The sequence below is a fragment of the Trichosurus vulpecula genome, chromosome 8 (assembly GCF_011100635.1).
Source record: "Trichosurus vulpecula isolate mTriVul1 chromosome 8, mTriVul1.pri, whole genome shotgun sequence".
Taxonomy (NCBI): Eukaryota; Metazoa; Chordata; class Mammalia; order Diprotodontia; family Phalangeridae; genus Trichosurus; species Trichosurus vulpecula.
Window position 1 is genome coordinate 217387867 of NC_050580.1, and position 26372 is coordinate 217414238.

The 26372-nt window shown below is 38.5% G+C and overlaps 2 protein-coding genes across 2 annotated transcripts in view; one reads left to right on the top strand and one right to left on the bottom strand.

The window, feature by feature from the left end:
* Window positions 1–1656: 1656 nt before the first annotated feature.
* LOC118829093 (WD repeat-containing protein 5-like) lies at window positions 1657–3389 on the bottom strand. Its single transcript, XM_036736036.1, has one exon. The coding sequence runs from the start codon at window positions 3311–3313 to the stop codon at window positions 2312–2314; it is 1002 nt and encodes a 333-aa protein (XP_036591931.1). The 5' UTR covers window positions 3314–3389; the 3' UTR covers window positions 1657–2311.
* A 4965-nt stretch (window positions 3390–8354) lies between these two features.
* Window positions 8355–26372, top strand: part of SNAPC1 (small nuclear RNA activating complex polypeptide 1) — a 38636-nt gene continuing 20618 nt past the window's right edge. The window contains exons 1-6 of the mRNA XM_036769650.1: window positions 8355–8615; window positions 13059–13218; window positions 13382–13522; window positions 17215–17319; window positions 21020–21178; window positions 23572–23640. Coding sequence (XP_036625545.1) covers window positions 8488–8615; window positions 13059–13218; window positions 13382–13522; window positions 17215–17319; window positions 21020–21178; window positions 23572–23640 — 762 coding nt within the window. The 5' untranslated portion in view covers window positions 8355–8487. The remainder of the gene's footprint in view (window positions 8616–13058; window positions 13219–13381; window positions 13523–17214; window positions 17320–21019; window positions 21179–23571; window positions 23641–26372) is intronic.

Sequence of the window (26372 nt, forward strand, 5' to 3'; positions counted from 1 at the left end):
TTATGCTATGGCTGTGTGGTGGGAGCAATTTCTTATGACTACTTCCACAAAAGTTAAGCTAGCTTTTCCTTAAAAGGTAACCATCTTTTTAAATTTTTAGCAGGGGCGGGGAACCTGCAGCCTCATGTGACCCTCTAGGTCCTCAAGCACAGCCCTTTGACTAAATCCAAACTTCACAGAACAAAATGCCTTAATAAAAGGATTTGTTCTGTAAAACTTGGACTCAGTCAAAATTAGGGGATGAAATGCTCAGTCTGTTGATATCACATCCTGGTTGGCAGAGTGTAAAATTGGCAGGAGGAGCGTTAGGCCTGGTCTCTCCTTGGCTGGCCGACCAAGATGAGTTAAAGAAGCTGAATCAATTCCTGGTGTCCTCTCATACCCTTGTTAAATATCCTTTGCTGACTGCAGTCAAGTATGTATCTCCTTTTGTTAATCTTTGAATGATTTCTAAGTATCTCTTTTTGTTCCTGTATCAAACATAAATGACTGAGGGACTAGCCTGAATCCAGCCCATCCCAGAAAAGTCTGCTCTTAACTGGCACATGACTTAATAAATGTTTATTGATTGTTGTTTGCCTAAGGGCTCCTTTGAGTCCTTTGTATCTTCTGAAGTTTCTGTGTCTTCTGAAATAAAACCTGTCTTGTATATGATGAATGTGTCTTTTTTGACTTTATGCGGATTTGTAACCATGGTGGCATGGTGAAGGTCATTCAACTACTTTTTTGCTCTGTGCCCTACAGGTGGGTTTTCCAAACTAAATATTCCTTTACTACTTGGTAAGAGTATCAAAAGATCTGTAAATCTATTCTTTTGTTAATTCTGAGCCCTAGCCAGTGCTTCCAACAAAAAACACCTTTGTGTTAGATTGATCTTTACCTCTTTGGATCAGTATCAGTTTCCCCTGGCTAGCCTCTCCCAACTGTATTTACAAGCTATTTATACTGGCTATTTATAATAAATACAAGGTAACGATTTAAAACTAAAGAAAGGTAAACAGACATTCCTGTGCTCAGAGGTTTAAAGCTTCCAAGACAGAACCCAAGGAGAGAAAGAATATAAGACCTTAATGGTCTGTAGTTGAGGGTTTCAACCACATTGGTCCTGACATTACTCATGAAAAATTGACCCACAGACCCTCACTCTTAGAATCGAGATTCCTTTCTTTGTGACTCTTGCTTCTGTTTGGGTGGTTTGTCTATGACTACACACAGCTTTTTTTTTTTTTAACACAAAATCCCACCTTTTAGAAAAATTTTAAATGTTTTAAATTTTATGGTAAACCCTTGACTGAAAATATTGAGACTGAAGTGTACACTGATGTACTTAAAAATTCTATATTATGAACTTTCACACTACAAAATTGTGTTTACATTGAAAAATTTTAGTGTTCTGAGGTTTTTTTTCCTCTGAAAGGCATCAAAATGTGTTTCAAATTACTGTAAGAAAGAATTAACTAGTGGTCAGAGGGGAAAAAGAAAAGTGGACAATTTGCAACAGGACATAGTCTTATTATTTTATATATTATATATATACATACAAACACATATAAAACAAGAAGTGATCAACTATATAGAAAGTAAAAAGATATTTCACTACAAAATCAGTGAAATTTGGAGATAGAGACACTTACATGGTTGTATTTAGTCACAGAATTAGAAATGTATGTGTAATGTGTAAATGGTACTTTTAAAAAAGATACAGAATCTTTAAAGTCCAAGATGAAATCTTTCTGTATTAAAAATTAAAAATTCAAGTTTTTATTGACTTGATTCATACACAAAATAGATGGAAATTTTCCTTTGACGGCATCAGGACAGTTGGCAAGTACTGTCACCAAAGCTTTTTGAAGTCTAGTAATATAAAGAATTTTTTCCCCTAGCTAGGTGTCACAGTGGGTAGAGCACTGGGCCTGGAGTCAGGAAGACCTGAACTCAAAATCCTGTGTCAGACATTTACTAGCTGTGTGACCCTGAGCAAGTCACGTGTCTGCCTGAGTTTCCTCAGATGTTGAATGGCTATAACAGCACCTCCCAAGGTTGTTGTGAGGCTCACATAAGATATTTGTAAAGCACCCAACACATTTATAAATAAGTGCTTAATAAATGCTTGTTTCCTTCCTTTAAAAAAGTTAGAAAAAGATCTATTTGTCAAATGAAGCAGATACTGCCATTTCTTACCAGACTATGCAGTCCTGAGAAGGATAAGAGATTTTCCTTTGGGCCAAGAAATCACATTCTCAAACATGTAAGTTTTTTGCCCAACAGGATCTACTTCCTGATACAGTCTCTAACATAACATTGAAAAGGTTTAACAGTCGCTCTTCCAGAGTTTAATTGTTTTATCATTTTCTAGTGCAGCTGATGCAATGATGTTTTCTGTAGGGTGACAAGCAGTGGAGATCACAACATCAGTATGACCTTGTAATTTCTGCACAATCTCTTTTGTCTGAAGGTTCCAAATGTAAACAAGGTTATCTTCTGACCCAGACACAATCCACTTTCCACCAGTGACTAAAAAGTTAGCAAAAATACAATACTTCTCATTCTTGTGGCCAGTGTATGTCTTTAGGCACTTTCCCTTGCTGTAGTCCCATAGCTTAAGGATGTTATCCAGAGTTGCAGTAAGAATGTATTTACCATTCGGAGAGAATTTCACAAAAGATACAAGAGGATTATCATCACCAATAAGAGTTTTTAAACATTGACCTGACGCAGTATCCCAGATGCGGCAGAGACCATCGTAACTACTGGATACTATCAGAGATCCGTCACTATTAAAATGCACAGCTGTAACTGGGTCAGAGTGAGCGGGTAAAGTCTTGAGACACTTCCCTGTTTTCACATCCCATATCCTTATGCTTTCATCAAAAGAGCCGGAAACCACGAGGTTGGATAGGGGATTGAAACTACAGCAAAAGACGTAATTACTGTGGCCCTTCAGGGTTCTTAGACATTTTCCCGAACTCACATCCCAGATTTTAAGAGTTTTATCATCCGAGGCAGACACAAGAAGGTCTGAATCTGAAGACCAGGCAACATCTGAGATTTCCAGTTTGTGCCCAGATATTGTTTTCTCACATTTTCCATCATATGCTCCCCAAATTTTAATGAGCTTATCAGCAGAGGAACTTGCTAACCATTCTCCATTAGGGCTAAATTTTACCGAAGAAACAGCTTTAGTATGCCCTATTAAAGTAAATTTTAATGTGTAGTTTGGTTTTAAAGGTGCAGGCTTGCTCTGATTGGTTGATGAAGAAGGTGTAGGTTGTGTTCGCGGGGCTTCGGTCTCTGGTTTCTTTTCTGTTGCCATCGTTCGGAAATAAGTCCGGCTTCAGGTGCTGAAAGACGCTGGGCTGAATGAAGGCACAGTTTCAACCTGAAGGCATTACCACGAAAAGAAAACTTGCGTTTAGGAAGTTAAATCTCACCTCCGCTAGGTTCCGCTCCAGGGATCGGCGAAGCCTCCTCTGCCTCCGCTGCTCTGGAGGGGGGCCCCTGCTCGGGCCAGTGGACGGAAGCAGCAGCACAGGCTCCTCCGCCTGGCATCAGGCCAATATGTCTAAGCATAGCTTTTTACAGCTCTCCCTGGTTCGGTTACACTTGTCTTTTACTCACTAAACTGACTTTTAAAGGGTGGCACATTATTCCTCACTCTGCTGTGGTGCTTCCACCGCTGCCGACTTACATCTTTGGCTTCTTTTAAGTCCCAACTAAAATCCCACCTTCTAAAAAGTTTCCCCAATCCTACTTAATTTCAGTGCCTTCCCTCTGTTCATTATTTCCTATATATCCTGTATAGAGCTTGTTGGTATATTTCTTTGCATGTTTCCCATTTAGGTCAGGGACTGCCTTTTGTTTATTTTTGTATCCTCAGTGCCTGGCATTGTGTTTGGCAAGGTAGTAGGTGTTTCATAAACTTTTATTAATTAATTGATTGCTTCCTTTTTGATTCATTTCAGAGATTGATCCACATCTCACAAAAGGAACACTTAGATCCGTATCTTTAGCAGTTAGTTTAACACATCATTCTTGGGCCCTTTTCCTATTCCTTAAGTCCACAGCTTTCAAGGACCATCTTCACATCTATATAGATGCTGGGGACCTTTTGGCCCACATCAGTAGACTTAGATTTGAGCTTATATTTGGAAGTATCTTGAAGTAAATTCTTGGAGGGTGTAATGTGAAACACAGAAAATAGTATTTTGGGAGTTGCTTGCAAGGTGGGACCTGGTTTGTATAAATTCATAACTAGGGACCCTGAGCCATAAATAACATGTACAGTACCGCTATTGAGGGGTTTCTTGTTTAGGTAACATTGGACTGAATTTAGGATACTGGGATAACCTCATCATCCTATAAGATATTAGTCTTGGTACTCCATATCATGATTACCCTTTGCATCTCTGACTGGAGAATAGGGCCATGGACTTTAAACTTCCATTTAAGGAGAGAACTCGGCTCAGACAGTGCCCTATTTCTCACCTGGCTGCACTACTTTGAGACTTCTCCATTCTCCTGCCTCTGGTACCTTCTCCTCCCTTCTCCATTTTCAATTTCTTTTGGTGTGTTGTCAGAGAAATTTGCAGTAAATTTTTCCCCCAATTTCTGCTTTCCTTTTAATTTTGGATGCAAAAATGTTTAATTTCATGTAATCAAAATTATCTATTATACTTTTTGTGATCCTCTCGTCTGGTTATACACTCTTCCCTTATTCATAGATCTGACAGGTAAACTTTTCTATGCTCCTCTAATTTGCTTATGACATCACCCTTTATAGCTAAATCATATTCCCATTGTAACCTTACTTTGGTATATGGTGTGAGATATTGGTCTATGCCTAGTCTCTGGCAAACTGCTTTCCAGTTTTCTCAGGAATTTATGGCAGATGGTTCTTGCCCCCAAAGCTTAGGTCTTTGGGTGGGATTCTTGATATACAATGATGATACTTAGGAAAACTGACACAAAAATTAAAAGAAGAAAAAAACCTTGGCATCACAAGGTCACCTCTCCATCATTTTTTATCAGATATATTTCTTTTGAACAAATTTTTCTGTTCCTATATCCCAGTGTTAAATTCCAGATGTTACTGTCATTCAATGACTGAGACCATTTTTACTTCCTCATGTTAAAATCTCAAGTTGATTTTATTATGCTCACTAGAACAATATAAATAATAAATTATAAACAAATTAAAGTATTCTTTATTCAAAGGGTAGCAGTGCTACAGAGATAGATACATAGACAGATAGGTAGATATCCCATCTCCTGCTCTGTGTGCTTATCACAAGCAGCACCCTATCTGAAATTCGATCCATCTTTCTGCCTGACTTGTAGAATTCCTAGCTTCCTTCCAAGTATGCTAAGATGCCACCTTGTGTTTGGGACTTCCCTGATTCTCCAGTTGTTGGAGCTATCTCCCTGAAATCACTTTGTATTTATCCACTTGTGTGCATTTCCTATTTCCCCCAGTGGAATGTAGGTTCTTTGAGGGGGAAGAATTGTTTTGTCATTATCTTTGGGTGTTAGATGTGAGGGCTGGTGAGCAGCCTACTCAGATCATGCAAACCTCCATGTGGAAAGGTCTGGAGAGCTTGCTTCTGGAGAGGCATCATAATGTGTAACTGAAGTGCCTTGGAGAGATTTGGATTGTAACTTGTTCTAGTTTGCTAGCCATACAATGAAGAGAAGCTGTTTTGAGAAGACAAGATTAACATTCGTGAAACAATTAGATAACAATAGGAAATATTTACTTATATCGTCTCTTGTGATGAGAGGCATGTGTGAGGTAGTGTGTAAGCACTGTAGAAGTTGAGAGAAGTGAGAGAATGAAGCTCATTCCTTTATAAATCCTTTAGACAATTCTTCTCCTTAACTTGTTTGCCTCAGTTTCCTCATTGGTAAAATGGGGATAATAATAGTATCTACCTCCCAGGTTTTTTGTGAGTTTCAAATGACATAATAATTGTAGCATATAGATAATACTGTAGATATTTATTGATAATAATAATTGTAGCATATAATCCAGCATACATCCTGGAACATATAGGTGCTATATAAATATTAGCAATTATTATCATTATTATTAATAATAATGATGATTAATTGATGGGGCAATCCCCTTTGGGCTGGATCAAGTAGACTGATCAACTGCTGTGGGAGGATAGTACTGTGTCCTTCCCCCCATTAGACTGAGTTCCTTGAGGGCAGGGAGTGTCTTTTCTTTTTGTGTACCCAGTGCATAGTATGTTACCTAGCACATAAAAGATACTTCATAAATATTTATTGACTGACTGACTCAGCTGCTATAGGCTCTAATTGCTGACTAGACCCTTTTGAGAGCTTTGATGGGTCTTCCAGTCTCACCGGTCAACTGGTGCCCTCCCCAGTCTCTCCTTCATCCCCTCAGAATACTTGATTGTCTAATACAGAAAAGGATAAAAACAAAAGTAACCAAAGTGTTATCAGTTAGGTGGAGAGAAGCAGGCAGCTTCCCCCAACCCAGCAACTCAAAGCAATCGTCCTCACTAGTGAAGAGAGCAAGCTGTTTGTCTACTAGAACTTTCTATGAATTGACCCATTATGGTTCAACCTGTACTGAGACATCCGTCTTCCAGATCCTCAGCCAACCAGAAGACTTTCCATTATCATATACTATATGATACTATGTATATAATACTATATGACATAGTATTAACCCTAAGTCATCACGGCAGAAAACTAAATCCTGTTAGTTGGACTGGCAGCAGAAACAGACTATTTTGCATTTTCAGTATAATCCATCAGGAAGGACAAATCTGAGCAAGCTCCAGCGATGAGACCCTCACGATCTAAGTGTTACTTAAGTATAGACTTGGAGGAAAGGCCTAAGCCTTGCAAGCACGTTGCCACTTTTAGGAGATAAAGGAAAGCTGACCACTCTCCTAGTGGAGAGTGCATTTAAATCAGAAGAACAGAGTTGATATCCATTATTTTTTTTTTTGAATCTAGAACTTTTAGTCTTTGGCAAGTTACTGAATCTCTTTGGGTTTAATTTTCCTCATTTGTAAAATGAAAATACATAGTGGATAGAGAGCTGGGCTGAATCAGCAAATTGAGATTTCAAATCCAACCTCTGACACTAGCTACATGACCCTGGGCCAGTCACTTAATGGCCCTGAGCCTCAATTTCCTCATCTGTTAAATGGGGATAATGCCCGTTAAGCTCATGAGATAATACTGGCAAAACGCCAGGCAAACTTTAAAGCAGTTTATGTCACTATTGATATCATCATTTCTTCCTCTAATTACCTAAGTGTTATTGTGAGGAAAGTGCTTTGTAATCTGTAGGGTGCTATTAGGAATGTTTATTAATGATAATTAATGGCTAGCATTTAATAGTGGTTCATTACAACCTGGAATGACTTATATAAACTGGTGCAGAGTGAGAGGAGCAGAACCAGAAGATCATTATACACGATTACAGACACATGGTACCTGTAAGGACTAACTTTGATAGACCTGACTCTTCTCATCAATGCAAGGTTCAAAGACACCTATAAAAGACTCATGATGGAAAAAGCTATGCACATTCAGAGAAAGAATTATGGAGTCTGAATGCAGATCGAGGTAAACTTTTTGCTCCCCCCCTTTTTTTTTTCCTTTTTTGGTTTCATTTCTCCTTTCTCTTGATTCATTCCATTAGGTATAATTCTTCCTTACAACTGGACTATCATGTAAATAAGTTCACTGTGAAGGTATATGTAGAACCCACATTGTATTACATGCTGTCTTAGGGGCAAGGGGGGAGAAGAGGGAGAGGAAGAAAATTTGGAACCCCAAAACGTGTGGAACTGAGTGTTATAAACTAAAAATAAAAAAAAAATTATTACTAAAAAAAATAGTGCTTTAAGGTTTTCGAAGTCCTTTACATGTGCTATCTCCTTTGAGTCTTAGTGCTTAGGGAATTTTATGGCTTTCCTTTACGTTCTTAAAATTTTAAAAAAAGGTTTTTTTCCAATTAACAAACTTTTATTTTGCCTCCCCACCGCCCCCCTCCCCTCCTCTGGGGGTTGTGGTAAAACAGACAAAATTAAAACAAAACCATCATAACAAATATAGCATAGTTAAGCAAAACAAATACCCGCATTGGGCATGTTCAAGGATCTCCTCCTCTCCTCCTTTCTTCCTCTCTTCCTCTCCTCTCCTCCTCCCCTTTCCTTCTACATTTCTACTTAACGGTCCCTTTAAGAAGGTAAGGAGGAAAAAGGAAGCGGAAGCCCACACATGCACTCTAACCCTTAACCTCAGCTAGGACTTGTTCCGGGATCTTCAGGGCAGGAGTCGTTTGTAGGGGGGAAGTCCGGCGGCGCGGTACGTACGACCAGCGCGCCTGCGTCATGGCGTGATTCTAGAGCGACGCGCTACGTGCCGGATTTGCGTTTCCCCGGAGACTGCGATCTGTCAGCTTGAGTAGGGGGCGGGTATCGGCCGAGAGGTGGCAGCAACATGGGGACTCCCGGGGGCCTGCACTCGGACTTCGATACGCTTCTCACCCGTTTCCAGGAGACCGACAGCGTCCGATTCGAGGATTTCACGGCGCTGTGGAGGGACATGAAGTTTCATACTATCTTCTAGTGAGTGTTTCCCCTTCCAGCTCTTGCACCCAGAGCGCAGGATTACCCGCCCTTCAGCAGTCGCCCTCATGGCAGCGTCCCCCTCTCCAGCCTCCCCCACCCCATCCCCTAACAATTTCCCTTCTCTCCCCTTGTTTCTGCCTTCCATTCCTCTGTTTCCTTCGCTCCTCTCATCCCTCCCAGCCGCCCCTTCTGTCCTCACCAGCTTTCCTTTCTCCGGGCCCAGTATCCTCTACCCCTCCCTGCTTTCCTCTACCCTCCCCCAATCTCTTCTTCCCTGTGCCCTCGGCTTCCCCCTCCCCCGGCTTCTCTTTCTCTCTTCTTCCCTCCTTCTCTCTTTCTACTCCTTCCCCCTTCCCCCGGGGTATCCACATGCCCCCTCCTCGCTGCCGTTCCTCCTCCCCACACCGCCATCCCCCCCCCCCCTTCCATCCCGGATTCCTTTATTCATCTTCCTTCCACTCTGTGTGTTGTGACATGTTCCAGAAGGCAGAGCTTGGAGGTCTTCTAGGGCAATCCCCTCAGTTTACAAAGGAAGACACTGAAGCCCGACTAGGCGAAGCAGCTTGCCTGAGATTGTTCTGGAAGGTAATGGCAGAGATAGGATTTGAACTCAGTTCCTAGTAGATGAAAGAATAAGGATTTGAACTCAGTTTTTCAGATAAAAGCCCCCTTTTAATGCCAGAATTGGATTGAATAAAGGATCTTGGCTTGGAGGGACCCAGTGCCCTCTGGGTTGTGCTGCTACCCCAATTTGGCCGTGCAAACCAAGTGAAGTGGAACCCCTTCCCACTACAAAAAACCAAGGCCTCCTTCTTTCCCTTCTCCTTTTCAGTTCTTCCTCTCTCTTACTCACTACCCTGCAGCTTCTTCTCTTCCTGAGACATTCTAGGGGTCACCATCCCCTTGATGCCAGTCCTTGATTTGGTCTGGGCACATCACACACTCCTTTCTTGTCCCCCTGCTTCCCTGCCCCCTTTCATGCAGTCTCCCATTTTATAGTCCCACAAAAACCACTGATTCAACTGTAGTTAGGGTGTTTTCGAGATTCTGTCCATAATCATCAGGGCTGCCTTTCCACTGTTACCTGTACCAGACTTCTGCCTTGTCCTCCATCTCTTTGTGTACCTTTAGAAAGAAGGTTCTTACCAGTCTCTCTGCTGTCATGATTTTGCTGTTATGGTCCTTGCCTGTTGCATTCGTTCATCCCTCCTGCATTTCTATTGTCTGGGGTATTTGAGAAGCGCATAAACTTTTGAGGTCTTCCCCCCCCCCCCAACAATATTTCAAATGCCTTTTTGTTATTTAATGTCCATCTTTTTTCATTTGCGGTTAAGCCACTACTTTGATTGGTTGGAGATGGCCGTCTGTCAACAGAAGTTCAGTTAATGTTGGGGTTCTTAATCTTTTGTGTTATGAACTGTTTTGGCAGCATAATGGAACCTGCAGATACTTTGTTTTTAAATACATAAAATAAAACATATAGGATTATAGATAGGAGAACAGTTCATGGGCAAACAAGGAATAGAGAGGATCGCTGAAGATAAAATTTTGATCGCATAAAACTAAAATTTTTGCACAGATAAAACCAGTGCAGCCAAAATTAGAATGAGAGCTATTGCCTGATTGATAAAATGCTCAAATGACATGAAAAGGTAGTTTTCTAAGAAAGGACTCTTAGCTATCAATATCCACATGAAAAAATGTTTCAAGTTATTAACAGATGCAAATTAAAGCAACTCTGAAGTAGTACTTTATAGTAGTTAGATTGGTAAAGATGACAAAAAAGGGAAATGACAAATATTGGAAGGGCTATGGGAAAAGTTACATTAATGCAGCTTTGGTGGAGTTGGGGTTTGGTCCAGCTGTTCTGGAAAGCAGAACATTCCCCCAAAGTTATTAAACTAAATACCTTGTGATCAGTGATATTACTGCTAGATTGATCACCCCAAAGAGTTAAAAAGAAAGGGGGAAAAGACCCATCTGTTAAAAATCACAGTAGCTCTTTTGTAGTAGCAAAGAACTGGAAACTTAAGAGCAGGGGCTGTTCTTCACTTGGGGAATAGTATATGAATATAATGGAGTAATATTTTGCCATAAAAAATGTTGAAGGAGACAATTTCAGAGAAACTTGGGAAGAAACATGAACCAATGCAGAGTAAAGTGAGAACAAGCAAAGTAATTTATATAGTAATACTGTAAGAAATAGAACTTTGAAAGTTGTAAGAATTCTGATAAATACAGTGACTGGCCATGAGGATTGATGATGAAGCATGCTATCCACCTTGTGACAGATGTGGGGAAGTAAGTTATTTAATGAGACATTTTTTTGACAAGGTCACTGAGAATTAATTTTGCTTGTCCCTGCATATTTGTTACAAAGGTTTTTTTCACTCTTAGTGCATGGGAGTGGGAGAGAATGAGAAGAGATTTTTGTTAATTGAAAAAAAATTATAGAAATAAAATATGTAATGTTACAAAAGAGACCATAGGTTAGTGGGAAAAAATTGTAATTTTTTTTCCCATCCAAGTTCATGGAATTCTTGAAATCCTTACCTGGACAAGTTTTAAAAACCTTGATTTCATGCCATGCCTGTGCCAAGCACAGAGGATACACAGACAAAATGAAAAGATCCTTGCCTTCAGGGGATTTACTTTCTTTAAATGACATGTATGTTTTGTAGCTATATAAAGAATAAGATAAGCTAACTTTTTGGGGAAGACACTGGCAGTTGGGAGTAACAGAAAAACCCTCATGTAGGAAGTAGCAGTTGAGTTAAGCCTTGGGAAAAACAAGGGATTCTAGAAAGCAAAAGTGAGAAGGGGACAGATTGTAGAGATATGGAGGCAGAAGATGGAATGTTTTATGTGAGGAACAATAAGAAGGGCAAGTTGGATAGATCCTGAAGCTGGTAAAGGGACTGTAAGCCTGAGAGTAAGTAATTGTGGAAGTAATAATGTAAGCCTGAAATAAAGGGTTTCTAGCAAAGTTGAGAAATGAGAAGCAGTAGGAGATATAAGAAGAAAAAGAAAAGTAGAGAGAAGAATGGAGGAGTATGGTAGAAGTATTAATTAGAAGCAGCAAAAGGGGTGATAAGCAGTGAATTAATTATAAGTTCTTTCAGGGCAAGGACCGTATCTTATTTAGCTTTGTATCTTCTCTAATATTACAGTGGTGCTTTATATGTTTCTCTTTAAGAAAGGACCAAGTTTTTGCTTGACTGTACGCCCTTTCTTTGCCTAGACAACCTGTAAAGTACATGTATCCATCACTGTGTATATCTGGTACAGAAAGATTGACAAAAATTTGGACTTGGGGTTGAACAAACTGGATTACTGTTGCAAAATAGAAAAGCTCCTTTTAGAACCCCAGGCTTCCCATGAACACAGAGGCTCATCTTTTTAGTGTTAGCATTCTACTGGTATTGCTATATGGTAACAAGTAGGGAATCAACAGTTTCTGAAGAATTAAAAATAAATATTAGTGGAGAGTGTGACAGGTGTGAGCAGGTTGCAATATATAATCAGCGAGAAACTTTGAAAAACAGGAGTAAAAAAATGTCATCTAGGAAGAGAAGAGGAGCTAGTCACATGACAAGGACAGAGGATGATGGGTTGATGCTAGAGTGCTGCACTGGTTGGTGGGTTTTCAGTGTCTTGAGAAGTGGAGGAAATACTCCAGCATGTTGGGTGGTGAACTTATAGAAGAAGGTAGACAGGAGTCACATACAAAGAGTAGCCATGGATAGGCTTTGATCTGCATTGTGAGAGAGAGAGCTCTCAAAATCAGTGAGGTCACAGACCCAGTTGAGCGTCTAAAAAGTTTTCATTCCATTAAATCAGCAATAAATGTGAAGTGAAATTTGTCTTGTATTAGGATCTGATCTTTTTTGTTTCTTGTGTATAAAGAAATTTGGGACAATGGCTTTAATTGGATTTTGTTTTTCGTGAATTATTAGACTTTTCTATAGTTTTTCATCCTAGATTGTAGCTACTTTATGGTCTTTGACCTGGAAGTTTTCTCCTCTGTCCCACCCCATTTTTAGTTTAAACTCTTTTGATTAGTCTTTTAAGACTCCTGGCAAATACATTTTCTATCAAACATTGTTAGGTACACTGTATCCCTGGCCAAGAATTATTTGTGTATTTTAACCAGTGTTCCAGAAATCCAAATTCCTTTCTCAGACCCTTCCTAGATCTCTGCCTTTCTCTTCTGAAGGCTTCATCTTTGATCAACAGTGGTGATAAACATACCACATTTTCCCTCAATGTCTTTAGTGTTTTGCTAAGGACTTCATAATCCTTAGCTATGTTTTCTTGATGATCTTTTGGCATACCGTTTGTCCTCATGTGAATCAACAGAAACCTATTCTTTTTTTTTCCTCTGTTATAAGAAGATAACTCCAATTCTCTTTAGTCATAATATGCTCTCTTATTTTCCAGTGGCAGAACGAGACATATGGAAAAGAACAAGTTCACAAAGGAAGCTTTAGCTCTGGCTTGGAAATATTTTCTACCTCCATACACTTTTCAGATCAGAGTTGGCGCTTTGTATCTTATGTATGGACTGTATAATACACAACTCTGTCAGCCAAAGCAAAAGGTAATGTTTTATAATGTTCTCATAGAGTAATCTGAAACAGATACAGTCTATAAAATATGTTAATAGCAGAATGTTTTGGTTAGAAAAGTCAGTGTTTTAATTGTATGCATGTAATGTATATTGAAGTATGGATTTAATGACATTTTTCTTTTCTTGCTTTTAGATTAGAGTATGCCTTAAGGATTGGGATGAAGTTATGAAACTCCAGCAAGATCTGACAAACGCACAACATTATGATGCTTCTTATATTCTTAGGAAGCTGAGACTAGACAAAGCCTTCCATTTTACAGCAATGCCCAAACCTGTATGTTAACATGGTATAATTCAGTTCAAAAACATTTATTAACCCCTTTGCTATGTCCTAACCCATGAGGGGTGATAAAAAGTTTAGATAATACATAGTCCTTGCCCTTGTAGATCTTAAAATCTAGTAGAGAAGGGGAAGGGAGAAGGGAGTAAGCTTTTATATAGTGTCTGCTATGCACCAGGACTGTGTGCTAAGTGCTTTGCAAATATTATCTCATTTTATCCTCACAACAACCCTGCTGTTATTATCTCCATGTTAAAGTTGGGGAAACTGAGGAAGACAGGTTTAGTAGCTTGCCTAAGGCCACATAGCTAACAAGTGCCTGAAGCTGGATTTGAACTTGGGTCTTCCTTATTACAGGCCCACTGTTCCATCCACTGTGCTGCCTAGCTGCCTGGACTAGTAGGGACTTAACACAACAATACAGATAACTATAGTACATAGTATTATGCAGATGCATTACAATTATCCACCATCAGTTATAAAACATAGATTCTTTTTTAAAATCTTTAAGAGAGATGATTTTGTTCCTTTTTTTCTCCTTTTAATTCTTTTATTAGATTATCAATCATCTTGAGACTTCTTGTAGTTATTCTTTTCTCATTTACAGTTAAAAGCTACTGGAAAGAGTTCTTTTTCTGGAGATTCCTTTTCCAATTTTTTTTTCTTTTACCTCAGAGTGTTCATTTTATCACGGTTGTTGTTTGTTCATTTATTTAGTTTCTTTGCTATTTTTTGGTAAGGTCTTTCCTGAATGAGGATTTCTTTCTCTCTTTTTGTTGTTGTTTTTTTACCTTACTGTAGTGAATATCTTGTTTTGAATTTCTATAGGGGAACTGGACCTAGGAACGACAATTTATTCAGCCATCTTACTGGAGTGCAAAAATGCATTAGAGTTACAAAGCAAAGCGTTGTTTGAAGTCTCAGGTCTGAAGTGGAGATAGGAGATGTATCAGGGAAGGATATGGTATTTGAAGGATAGATAGGAATACAACAGGTGAAAAGAGGGAGGGAAGACATTACAACAATAGGAAATAGCCTGGGCAAAGGCATAGAGGAATGAAAGGCAGTATTTGTTCAGGGGGCTAGAGTGTTGTCAAATTAGTTGAGAGTGTAGAGAGCTAGGAAAGGAGTAATAGAAAATAAGTCTGGAAAGGTAATAATGTTACAGGGCTGTGAAGGGCTTTGAATGCCAGGCAAAGGAGTTTGACTACTAGCAGGCAGTAAGGAGCTGTTGAAGATCTTTGAGCAGAGGAATGACCTGATCATGTTTATGAATTAAGAAAAATTATTTTGACAGAAGTATAAAGGATGAATTGGAAGAGGGGAGATTGGAGGTGGGAAAACTTCCTATGAAGGACATTTATAATATTTTAGATGAGTGGGAAGGAAGCCTGTAGTAGGGTGAGTGTATTGAGATTAGAGAAAAGGGGACAAAGTTGAGAGTTGTTTCCTTGATGAACTTTATAGGACTTGGTAATTAATGGATAATAACAGGAAAGAGATGGGAAGGGTAAAAAAAATAACTCAATTTACAATCATGGAAGACTTGTATAAGGGTCTAGGTTTCTGATAAGTAGAAATAATGAAGTCAGAAGGAAGAGCAGGTTTAGGTGGGAAGATGAACTCAGTTTTAGACTTGTTGAGTTTGAGGTACTGGTGGCATACCTAGGTCAGGTGTTCTTAATCCATGAACCTTTTTTTTCCCTTTTTTTAAATTTGGTAACTATTTCAACTTAATTGGTTTCTTTTATATTCCTACATATTTAATTTTATGCCTTTTAAAGTATTCAAAAAGATATTCTGGCTTTATCAGATCACCAGATAGGTTCTTGACACAAAAGAGGTTAAGAACCTCTGATAAAGATGGGGACATACTATCATCAGGTGGAGATATTAGATCTATAGCTTAGAAGAAAAGCCAGGAATAGAAATATGTATGTGGGAATCATCTGCCTAGGAGAGGTAATTGAAGCTGTGGGAGTGAATAAGATTGCCCACAGAGAACATAAGAGGAAAGAGGGTCAAGGAAAGACCTCTGGGCAGTTCCTACATTATAGCATTGGGAAGAGCAAGGGAGAGAGTGGTTAGAAAGAGAGGAAAAAAAATACCAGGAGGTGTAGTCTCTGAAGCCACAGAAGGAGAGAGTTAATGGGTATCAAGCTACAGTGAGGTTGAAGAGGGTAGTTTACGACTTTTTCAAGAAGTGAAGTGTAATAGTTAAAAGGAGGAGATAGATGGGATGGTAGTTAGATAGGTTAGAATGGTCAAGGTAAGTCTTCTAAACTTGGAGTGATCATGTTTGTAGCAGATGTGAAGGAGGCAGTTTTGATGATACATTAGAGGAGTTGACTGCTGATGCAAGGTTCTAGAGTGGGTAGGAGGAAGTGCTACCAGGGAGGGACATAAAGAATGGTTAACTTTACTGGGGTATAAGAATAACTCTTATGTGACCTGAGGGAAGCAGGAGAGAAAAGGGAATGATGCTGGGAAAGTTTGAGTAATGAAGGTAGGGCACTGAGGAAGTTCACATTGGGTAACTTCAGTTTTCTTAGTAACGTAGGACTAGTCCATCTTTTGTAAGAGTGATGGGGAAAGAAAGAGTTTGGGACAGTTGCCATAGAGAATAAGATAGGGAGTTAGTAGGGGTAGAGTAAAGGGATTGTTGAAGAGCAATAAGTATCCATATGATGTTATGTTCCGTGAACTTTTGGTGTATGGAATAATAATTTATTTTTTCAAAATAAGAAAACATCTCTGTTGTTTACTAAGTACCACTAGATGCCTAGAATATTTGAAAAAGAAACAAATTAAAGCACTGTTACCAGTATCATTGGATATCATTTGAAGATTTAATTAATTTAAGATTAATACTAAAGTATTGTTACCAATATCATTGGATGACCTTAAAAATATGACTTGAAATGCTTTCTGATTAAAATTTTTGTCTTTAAAATGAAGATACATTGTATTTCTAGCATGTTTCTAGAGACTGCGTGTGAAAATAGATATACCAAAGTAAAATCCTGATGATGCGTGTGCTTTTACCCTGAACCTTTGAGCATAGTTGTGTAGTAGAAATCATGGAATAAGTTGTTAAGAATGACATAAAGTAAAGGTCTCCTTAAGGTAATGTTAATTGAGCAGAATAGCAAAATATGACTATTTGAAAGTGATTGAACTACAGAGCCATTTTGTTTCACTTCAAAACAGGGTTGTTGATCAAAGTAATTACATTTTCATAGTATATTGGATTTCTAGTAAGGCTTTTTTTTTTTGAGGGGGAAGGCAGGGCAATTGGGGTTAAGTGACTTGCCCAAGGTCACACAGCTAGTAAGTGTGTCAGGTGTCTGAGGCCACTTTTGAACTCAGGTCCTCCTGACTCCAGTGCCGGTACTGTACTCACTGCGCCACCTAGCTGCCCCTCTAGTAAGGCTTTTATGTAGCATCTTTTATTTTTTCTAAATTCGATTATATTCTGTGTTGCTAAAGTGTATCTCAAAGGCATAATGTGAAGACTGGAAAACTTAGGATTCATTGAATAGTAAATCTACCATATGTAGGGCTAATTTTTATTTATTTTTATTTTCCAGCACAGTATTTTTATTGCTATCCTCATATTAGTACTGTAAATATGCACCTGTTTTTTTAAACAACCAACTGCATTAAATTATTACTATTTTATGTAGCTTTCATACAGAATGAAGAAAAAGATTCCACGACCTGAAGTTACAGAGGAATTTAAGGAGCCAAATGACCGGGTAATGAAGCTTATCACTGCTGACACACTAGAGGTAATTTTATTTTTATCCTCTGAATGACTATCAAAGAATTTTACTAGGTGCTGCTGATTTCTTAGATTCATTTATCACAGTAAAGTACTATAAGTATTACCACATACTCTCAGTTTTACTATAAATCTTGAAATTTGATGTAGTTTAATGATAGGCCTTGAGTTAAAATTTGAAGAGCCCAAGATTTAATGTTTGAATATTTTCTTTGATTGTGTATTATAATCTGACTAAAATGGCAGTCCCCAAGGGAGTCCATCAGGCTATTTATATATATGCGTATATTATATATATGTATGTGTGTACATGTATACATATGTGTATATGAGCTTCCTATATATCTTGGATATCAGGTCTTTATAAGATTTGCTATAAACATTCCCATTAAATTGCTTCTTATTCTAGTTGTCTCAAATTTTTTGTACAGTCATTTAAATTTTATATAATCAAAATGTTTATTTCACATTTACTTTTATGCTGTTTTTAGTGGCATCTCCTTCCATTTTCCTTTAAGACCTAAGTTGCAGAATAGTTACTGATCTTCATTGTTAGAGAGAATTTCCTCACCATTATTTTTTTTTACACTAATGAAACTCCAGATCCAAATAAAAAATTTTAAGATTAATATTTGTCTTAAACCTGATGGCCTTCTCAAATACTTCTTAGTCTTAGTACTTTCCCTAGATTCTTCCTGTTGTTCCTTCATACTACTCTTTTCACAGAGGGCTAAATACAGCTAGGGAATCAGTTTAGTCCTCTTTGTGATGTGTTCTTGCTCAAATCTTTCATTATATGTGAAGGTCTAAATTTAAGGGTTTAAAGGTACTACCTTTACTTTGGCTCTCGGACATAATGTCTGGCAAATCTTCCCTTATTTCTGTACCTCATTCTGAGCATACCTCTCTGATGACCCTGGACTTGGGATTCTGTCTCTTCAGTAGAATTAAGGGAAAGAGAGCAAGGTGTATTCTTAGCTCAGAATCGCTGAGCATGGTTAAAGAGGAGACATTTTGGTAAGCGGTATTCACAGGACTGTTTTATGAATAGACCAACTGCTTTAGGTTCCCACATCTAAAACATTAGCCTCGGCTTGCCCAATATGCCTTTACTATGGAGATTAGATGTCTCAAATTAACCTCTAATAGCTGTTTTCTCACTTTCTGTTGACTCTTGGCTCTTTCTCATCTTTACCTTAGAAACACTAGTGGCTTAAATGACCCAGGATTCCAGAGTAAAAATATTAGCTATGGAATTCCCTTTACAGTAGGCACCTATTTATGCTAGTTGGTCTCTAGGTGCATGGGCTCTACATCTAATTGTCTGTTATTGATTGTTGGACCCTCTCATCCCCATCTCTAGTCTTTTAGTTCACATATTTGCTTCTTTCTTTGATATTTTATGCTATCATTCAGCTGGACAGGTTTATCTCTCAGACATGTCATGTTGTTAGGGGGCAAGGAATTGGATGGTTTTGAAACTCTTTATTCAACCCAGGCTTCAAAAGCTCCATTATCCCAAATGAGCTTAAAATGGGGATTTTTTTCCATGTTCTTCATCAAGGAACTTGTGCTCTGCCTGATGGCTAGTGTTAAGGTTGGAGTCCCCCACACCCTGGGAAGTATCTCATATCTCCCAGAACCTAGTTTAAAAATGCTGGTGGCTCCCCAACAACAGATGTTTTCCAAAGGCACTGCCTAGTCAACTATATAACCACTGCTATGTTGCTGATCACGCAGGCTGTCTAAACATTCTCCATTACTTGGTTGAAGGGCGGCATCCTAAATACTAGATGGAATTGTGTCAGGAAGGACATGGTTGGTGACTTCAGAAGAATTTCTAGAGTGGGGAACAGTGAACATAACTGGCATTATGCATTTGGGCCTTCTGGAGCTGCTTCCTCAACCTGTGTGACACCCTCAGCCTCCATCCAGAGTGACAGGAGCTGAGAGAGGGCCTCTGTGGTATATTGCGGCTACTGTTATCTTGTGCTCTACCGGCCAGCTTCTTCCCAAAGCAAAACTAGTAGGAGCTCAGAAACGCAGGATTCAGGTAGATTTTTATGAAACTGAATCTGATTTTGCAGCTTTTCATCAGTTTTCTTTTTTGCTATGGGATCTGGATAAGGTGATATAGATAGGTGGATTGAACCTCAAAAGAGAGATTACCTGGTTATGGGGATAGAACAAGAAAATCTGAAAGTGGAGGCAGGTACATGAAAGATGAGCCAGTCCGTACTAGAGAGGTTGGCTAAAGATTACACACACACGCATACACACACACACGCACACACAGACGTATGTTTGTGTGTGTGTGTGTATATATATATATAATATATATGCATGTGTATATGTGCACACACACACATATATATATACATATATGCTATAAACACGTATACATATATTCATATGCTTGTGCATGCACACACACACTCATGTCTGTGAAAACCAGAAGTTGGAAAGAGACTTAAGATGAAGAGAATATTGTTAATAATAGAGCAGGGGTTAAGATATGATGTGTGGAGGCATTGGCCTATGAGGAGTTGGAATCTCTGTGCCTAATTCCATGCCTCTGTGTCTAATCTTAATTTCATTTCTGTTTTTAATTCTAATTCTATTTCTAATCCTAATTTTGACCAAGAATATGGGAAGAAAAAGGAGGAGGAAAGTATTATCTCAGTAGCTGGCAAAACTATGCCATAGGAGGTGGGAGTTTTCCACCCATGTGAAAGGTTAATGGGGGACCCAGCTTTACAGGATTTTTTTGATAACTTAGCATGGTATCCCTCGGGGGGTTTGTGAATCGGTCTCTGGCTTGTTATTCAAAATATGAGGATCTGGGGATGGGTTAGTGGCATGTGGAGGTAGTAGAGTTCTGGTCAGATAGATGGAGTAGTAAACACCTGATGAATGAGATGAACTGAGCTCAAACTTGACACCTGTGAAGTAAAGTCATTCCAAAATGCTGAGGGATGAAACAGTTCCACAAGATAACCCTGTCAATGGAGCATTTGCCTTCATGTTCTAGATCAGGGTTTCTTAAACGTTTTCCACTCACGACCCCTTTTTGCATTTAGCCAAGGCTGCAGTGAAGTTGCTCGTTGCAGCACAAGGAAGTGCTGCCAAAAACACCTCGGATTCATTACACGTTTGATTTTGAATTAAGTTTTGGTCATTGCACATTCAGAAACCTTTTACTGTTGCCAAATTCTTCGAGACCTGAGTTTAAGAAGTACTGCTCTAGATCAATGCTTTCTTTCTGATGTGTGTCAGTCCCCTTTAGTGAAGACCATTTACTACTACTCCTTGAAGCTCAAGATCTCTGCTGGATGTCCCTTTATCACTTTTTTTCTGCAATACTATCTATGATTCCTTCCCCCCATTATTTTAATATGTTTCCCTTCCAAAGCAATCTTGTAAAACAAGATTGTGTTACCTTCATCATGGCTTTCTTTGTTACGTACTTGGTTTGGTCCAGCTTTTGTTTTGACTTTATTTTCTTTTGATTTTTGCAGCTTTATCGTTCTCAAAACCCTGTGTTCACATTTTATTTTTTCTATCCTGGCATATCCAGAGTCCCTGATTTATCCAGAGAGATTTAAAGGATAGAGTTTTACTGCTTGGAATTTTTTGTATTTTGTAGAAAATAGAAATATCACTCCCATATTCTCAAAAATATATTGGCATTTATCTTTTGTTTCCAGGAAATTATGAATATCCATGATCATTACCAGGAAATGAAGCAAATAATTTCAGCTGATAAATCCCAGCCTGACAAAGCCCTCAGCTTGATAAAAGATGAATTTCTAGTTAACATTAAGAACCTGGTTTTAGAACATAAACAGTGGCATGAAGACAAAAAGGTATGTGAGTGCTTCTTTAATAACTCAACTAAAATTATGTAGGAAGGTAGTAACCAAAGTGTGTCTTAATTTTTCATAAATATTGGTTACCAATAACATATATAATATTATATCCAATCATTACTGTGTCTGAATATGTAGTACTCATAGCTTCTACAGTATGAAGTTAGCAACATTTTTGTTCATGTTTACGAAGTAAAACTTTATGAAGCTGTGTTTAAATTCACCTTAGTTATTGATACAACCTCACATATTAACTCAGCTTCCCTTTCCTTAACAACCCTTCTCCCTTCTAATAAAGTACTAAGGCTTATTGATTCTTCCTTTGTAACATCTCTGAAATATTCTTCTCTGAAACCCTACTTTCTGGCCTGCAATCACTCCTGTCCTAGACTTCTATAACATTCTCCTAATTAGTCTCCATGCATCCAGATTCTCCGCTCTTTATTCCATTCTCCACACAGTGCTGAAATAATAATACTCCTAGGTCATAGGGTCCATCCCCCACCACACACACATACTCCCGACACATAGACTCTGTGGTTAGTGGTTACCCATTTTCTTTAGAATAAGATAAAAATTCCTCAGCCTGGCCTCACATCTACCCTTCCAGCCCTATTCTATACTATACTAGTCCTCTTAATGTACTCTTTTTTTCCCAAACAAATTGCATTATTTATTGTTATATGAACTTGACATTCTCATCTCTTGCCCCTGTACATTCTCACTGCCCTCTCTGTGCCTAGAATACACACTCTCATAGCTACCTCAGGAAGTCTTGTCTCTCCTTAAAAGCATATTTCAGATTTTACCTCCTCCATTTCCATGAAGTCTTCCCTGAATTCTTCCTCCCTCCTTCCATTTATTACCTTTTTCTTCTAAAATTACCTTGTATTATATATTTGGGGGTTTTTTTGGTCCCCAGTCCCACCCCTCAGTTGAAAGAAAGTTCATTGAAAGGAAGAACTCTTTAAGTTTTTGGCTTTGTGTCTCCAGTACTTAGTAAAAATGCATTGCATATAGTAGGTGCTTAATCAATGTTGTTGAATTGAACACCATAATAATAAATTATATTTTCTAGAAGCAGTCTACTTACCAAGACTTTGCCCTAAAAGTTGCATTGATTGGCATTTTGCCATTCCTAAATTTCTAGAAATTATATTTTTGAGATCCTTAGTCCACATTTTCTACTCGGATTCAGCTTAATGCAAGAATTACCAAATCTGAGGCATTGAATTATTGAAGCATCTACAATCCAATATCAGCTACAAATTTTTCGCATTTTGATAGGTACCTTTAGGGGCTGTCTCTTCTCTAGTAATGCTTATTTTGAAGAGTGGAACTTTCTAAATTATTAAAAATAAAGTTTAATTTTATATTCAGTATGTATTTTGAGTACTGAATATTAAATATTGGACATTTGTGTTGAAAAGTAAATGACTTTTCTTTGTTTAGGTGGTCTCCCATTTTCACTTAGTCCAGTTCTCCTTTCTAACCTTGATGGACAACATCAGGCTTTGGGATTAAGCCATAGAGTCTTCCTGCTGTCTGGCTTCCTCTTGTTGTATCTGAAATGCTGGCATATTTTTAATATGTTATCTTTCTAAGACATTTTAGTTTTGGGGTTCATGGTATAGATTGGTAGCTAATTAGAGATGGTGAGCAAGGCTAATGGTAGAAAGGAGGGTGCCACCCAGAATCATGGGATTTAGAGCTAGAAGTGGATCCTAGAGACCATCTAACCTCAAATCCATATTTTACAGATGAGAGAATGAATCCAGAAGACTTGCCCAGGGTCACATAGGTCAGGAGCATCAGAGTCAGATTCGAGCTGAGGAGCTTACTCCAGAGCAGTTTTCACTGTTCATTGCTGGCCGAAGTAGCTTGTAGTAGTCAAACAACTTTGAGTCACACCTTTAATTTCTCCAAAATCCTAGATGACGAGGATTTTAAAATGTTTTGTTTTTAATACTATTCTGCCAAATCAGATTAGATGATCAGCCAGGCATGTAAGTTAGTATTCATCCATATAGGAACAAGGTATTTTTACTGAAAGTTATGAAAAATGAACAAGTGTCCTGGCACTTGAGGAAACCAGAAGGAAAAAATGTATTATGATCTGATTTCTTTTATAGGATTAAGTTCTGGTTGCTTTCAAATAATACTTCATGTTGCTGTAAGTTAGATTATAAGTTATTGCTGTAAGTTATTCAGTGTGATAGCTGAGTGAAGCTTAACTGTGAATTAATTTCAGATTGTGGAGGATCCTAGAAAAATGTGATAACTTTTTAAAATATTTTTAATCATTAGAAATAATCGTTTCTTATTCTAAAATCAATTGTCTTTGTTCTGAGTTACTTCGAATTATGAAATGTTATTCTTTGTTGTCACAGAAGCTATTTACAAAGGTTAAAAATGAAGATGACCAAAGAGAAAAGGAAGGAAGTTCACAAGAATTGGAAGTAAGGAAAATAATTCTTTAAAATTTCTTATTATGGAACAGATAGATTAACTTTCAAGTCATTGTAGTATCATATGTTAAAGAAAGTGATCATCAGTCATTATTGAAATAATTACATCAGAAACTCTAATTCAGGGTTCGTAGCTATTTTGTGATGAGGAATCTGGTTTCTTTGCTCTTTTCCTGTTGCTTTGTAATTTAATATAGGGAGTGGAAATTCCCAGTTTGGGAAAGGGAGAGGGATGATAGGGCAGCACCTGTGTATACCCCTTTCACTCCTCTTCCCACAGTTTTTTTTTTTTAAATCTGAGACATGGGAAGCATTCAAATCATGGGGCTTGGTATTGGAGTCAACAGTTGCCAGCTACAAAGCATTTATTAAGGACTTCTTGTGTACCAGGCTCAGGACACTAAGGTACAAAAGTGGTCCCTGTCCTCAAGGAATACATAGCATTAACTCTGTTCATATAAGATAAAGAGAATAGATATGTAATAAGGGAGGGAAAAGCATTGACAATTGCGTGGACTGGGAGAGACCTCCTACAGAAAGTGAGATTTGAACTGAGTCTTAAAAGAATCCATGGAAACCAAGAAGTAGAAAGGAGGAGAGATGGCATTTCAGGCATACAGGACAGCCAAAGCAAAGGCATTGATAGGAGATGGAGTGTCATGCTTGAGAAACTGCAAATAAGCTAGTGTAGCTTGGTCATAGACTACACAGAGCAGAATAAAGTGTAAGAAGATTAGAAAAGTAGAGAGGAACTAGGTTATGAAGACTTTTAAGTAACAGAGGATTTTAATAGGAAGCCACTGGAGTTTGGTAGAAGGGTGATATGGTCAGACCTATACTTTAGAAAAATCACCTTGGAAACTGAGTAGAGGATAGAATGGAGTAGGGAGGAAATTAAGACAGGGAGACCAATGAGAAAGATACTTGGGGTCTACACTAGGATGGTGGTTGTGTTAGGAGTGTGGAGGAGACATAGTTAAGAAATATTAAGATAGGAAAGATAGAAATGACAGAATTTGGATATGGAGGGCATGTGAGAGAGGAATGGGGGGATGACACCAAGTTGGTGAGCCTGGATGATTGGGAGGATAGTGGTGTCTTTACTATTACTATAGGGAAGATGGGAAGAATTTGTGGGAAAAGATGATTTCAGTTTTGGACCTATTGAGTTTGAGATGCCTGTGAGACATCTGTTTTGATATGTCCAAAAGGCAAGTTGGTGATCTAGAACTGTAATGTGGGCTAGAAAGAGATTTGAGAACCATGTGCATTGTGATAATAATTGAACTCTTGGGAGCTGATGATGTCACTTAATAAGGTAGTATAGAGGGAGAAAAGAAGAGGGCCCAAGACAAACCCTTGAGGAACACTCAGTGTTACTGAGCATAACCTGGATGAAGCAAAGGTGACTGAGAAGTCAGACAGTGAGAGGAGAACAAGGAGAGAGCAGTGTCTCAAAAGAGGTGATTATCCAGGAGTACAATGCTGCAGAGATGTTGAGAGGAATGAGGATTGAGAAAAGGCCATAGATTTGACAATTAAAATATTATTAATGATTTTGGATAGATGAGGTCAGAAACCAGACTACAGAGGGTTTAGAAGAGAGTGAGAAGAAAGGAGGTGGAGGCACCAAGTATAGACAGCTTTCTTAAGGATGGTTGCCTTTAGAAGGGGAGGAAAGTTAACAGGAAAATAGGTAATTTGGGATGCATGGATCAAGTGGGAGTTTTTAAGAAAGGAGGAGATATGGGTGTGTTGTAGGCAACAGGAAGGGAACCAGTGGGTGAAAGGAGATTGAAAAATAAGAGTGAGAGTGGGAATAATGGTGGGGACAATTAGCTTGACTTTATGAGAGGTGATGGGATTAAGGGTGCATGTAAAGGGCTGGCCTTGGTAAAGAGAAAGGCCATCTCTTCATCTGATATGAAGGAGGAGATTGTAGAGGAAGATGTCTGAATGATGTGAGATGTGGAAGAATGGAGAAGAGGGCAACTCATGGTGAATGACTTCATTTTTTTTGATGGAGGTATGATAAGGTCCTCAGCTGAGGGGAAGATCATGCCAAGAGAAGTTTAAAGAAGATAAGGGAAAGTTTGAAACAACTGATTTATAGAGTGTGATGGTGAATTGATTAGGAAGAATGATTACCTTGCTTCAATGAGGGCCCATTTGAGATCAGATAACATAAATTTATTGTGGGCCCATGTGGCACGATTTCCTGATATCCTTTTGATTCATTCACTAGCATGTGAATAGGAGCTAAGGAGGCAGGTGGTAGAAGTAATCCATGTTTAGGATTACTCAAGGCTCAATCAGTCAATGATAGGGTAAGGGATTTTACATTTTATAGAGTAGAATTGACATTACCAAAGTAGAAAGGCAGGGAAGGGAACAAGTACAGTCATAGCAGGGGCAATAGCCTAGCAAAAACCTGAAGGTTAGAGGGAATGTAGGTCGTGGAGGATAGAGTAGGTCATAGGAAATGGGAAAGTTGGGAAACTGGGAAGTTTAGGTGTTTGAGAGGATATCATTATGTAAGTTGAAGTCCCCTAGCATTAGGGTAGGAGTAGGAGAGGAGAGAAAGACTGTAAACCAGGTACTGAACTTATTGAGGAAAGAAAGGGAATCTTCTGGAGGTCTGTAGAAAACAGCAGCATTTAGATTGGGTGGTAGATATGGATTAAGGAACCTTAAAGGAGTAGAGGTTACAGAGTAATGGTAGG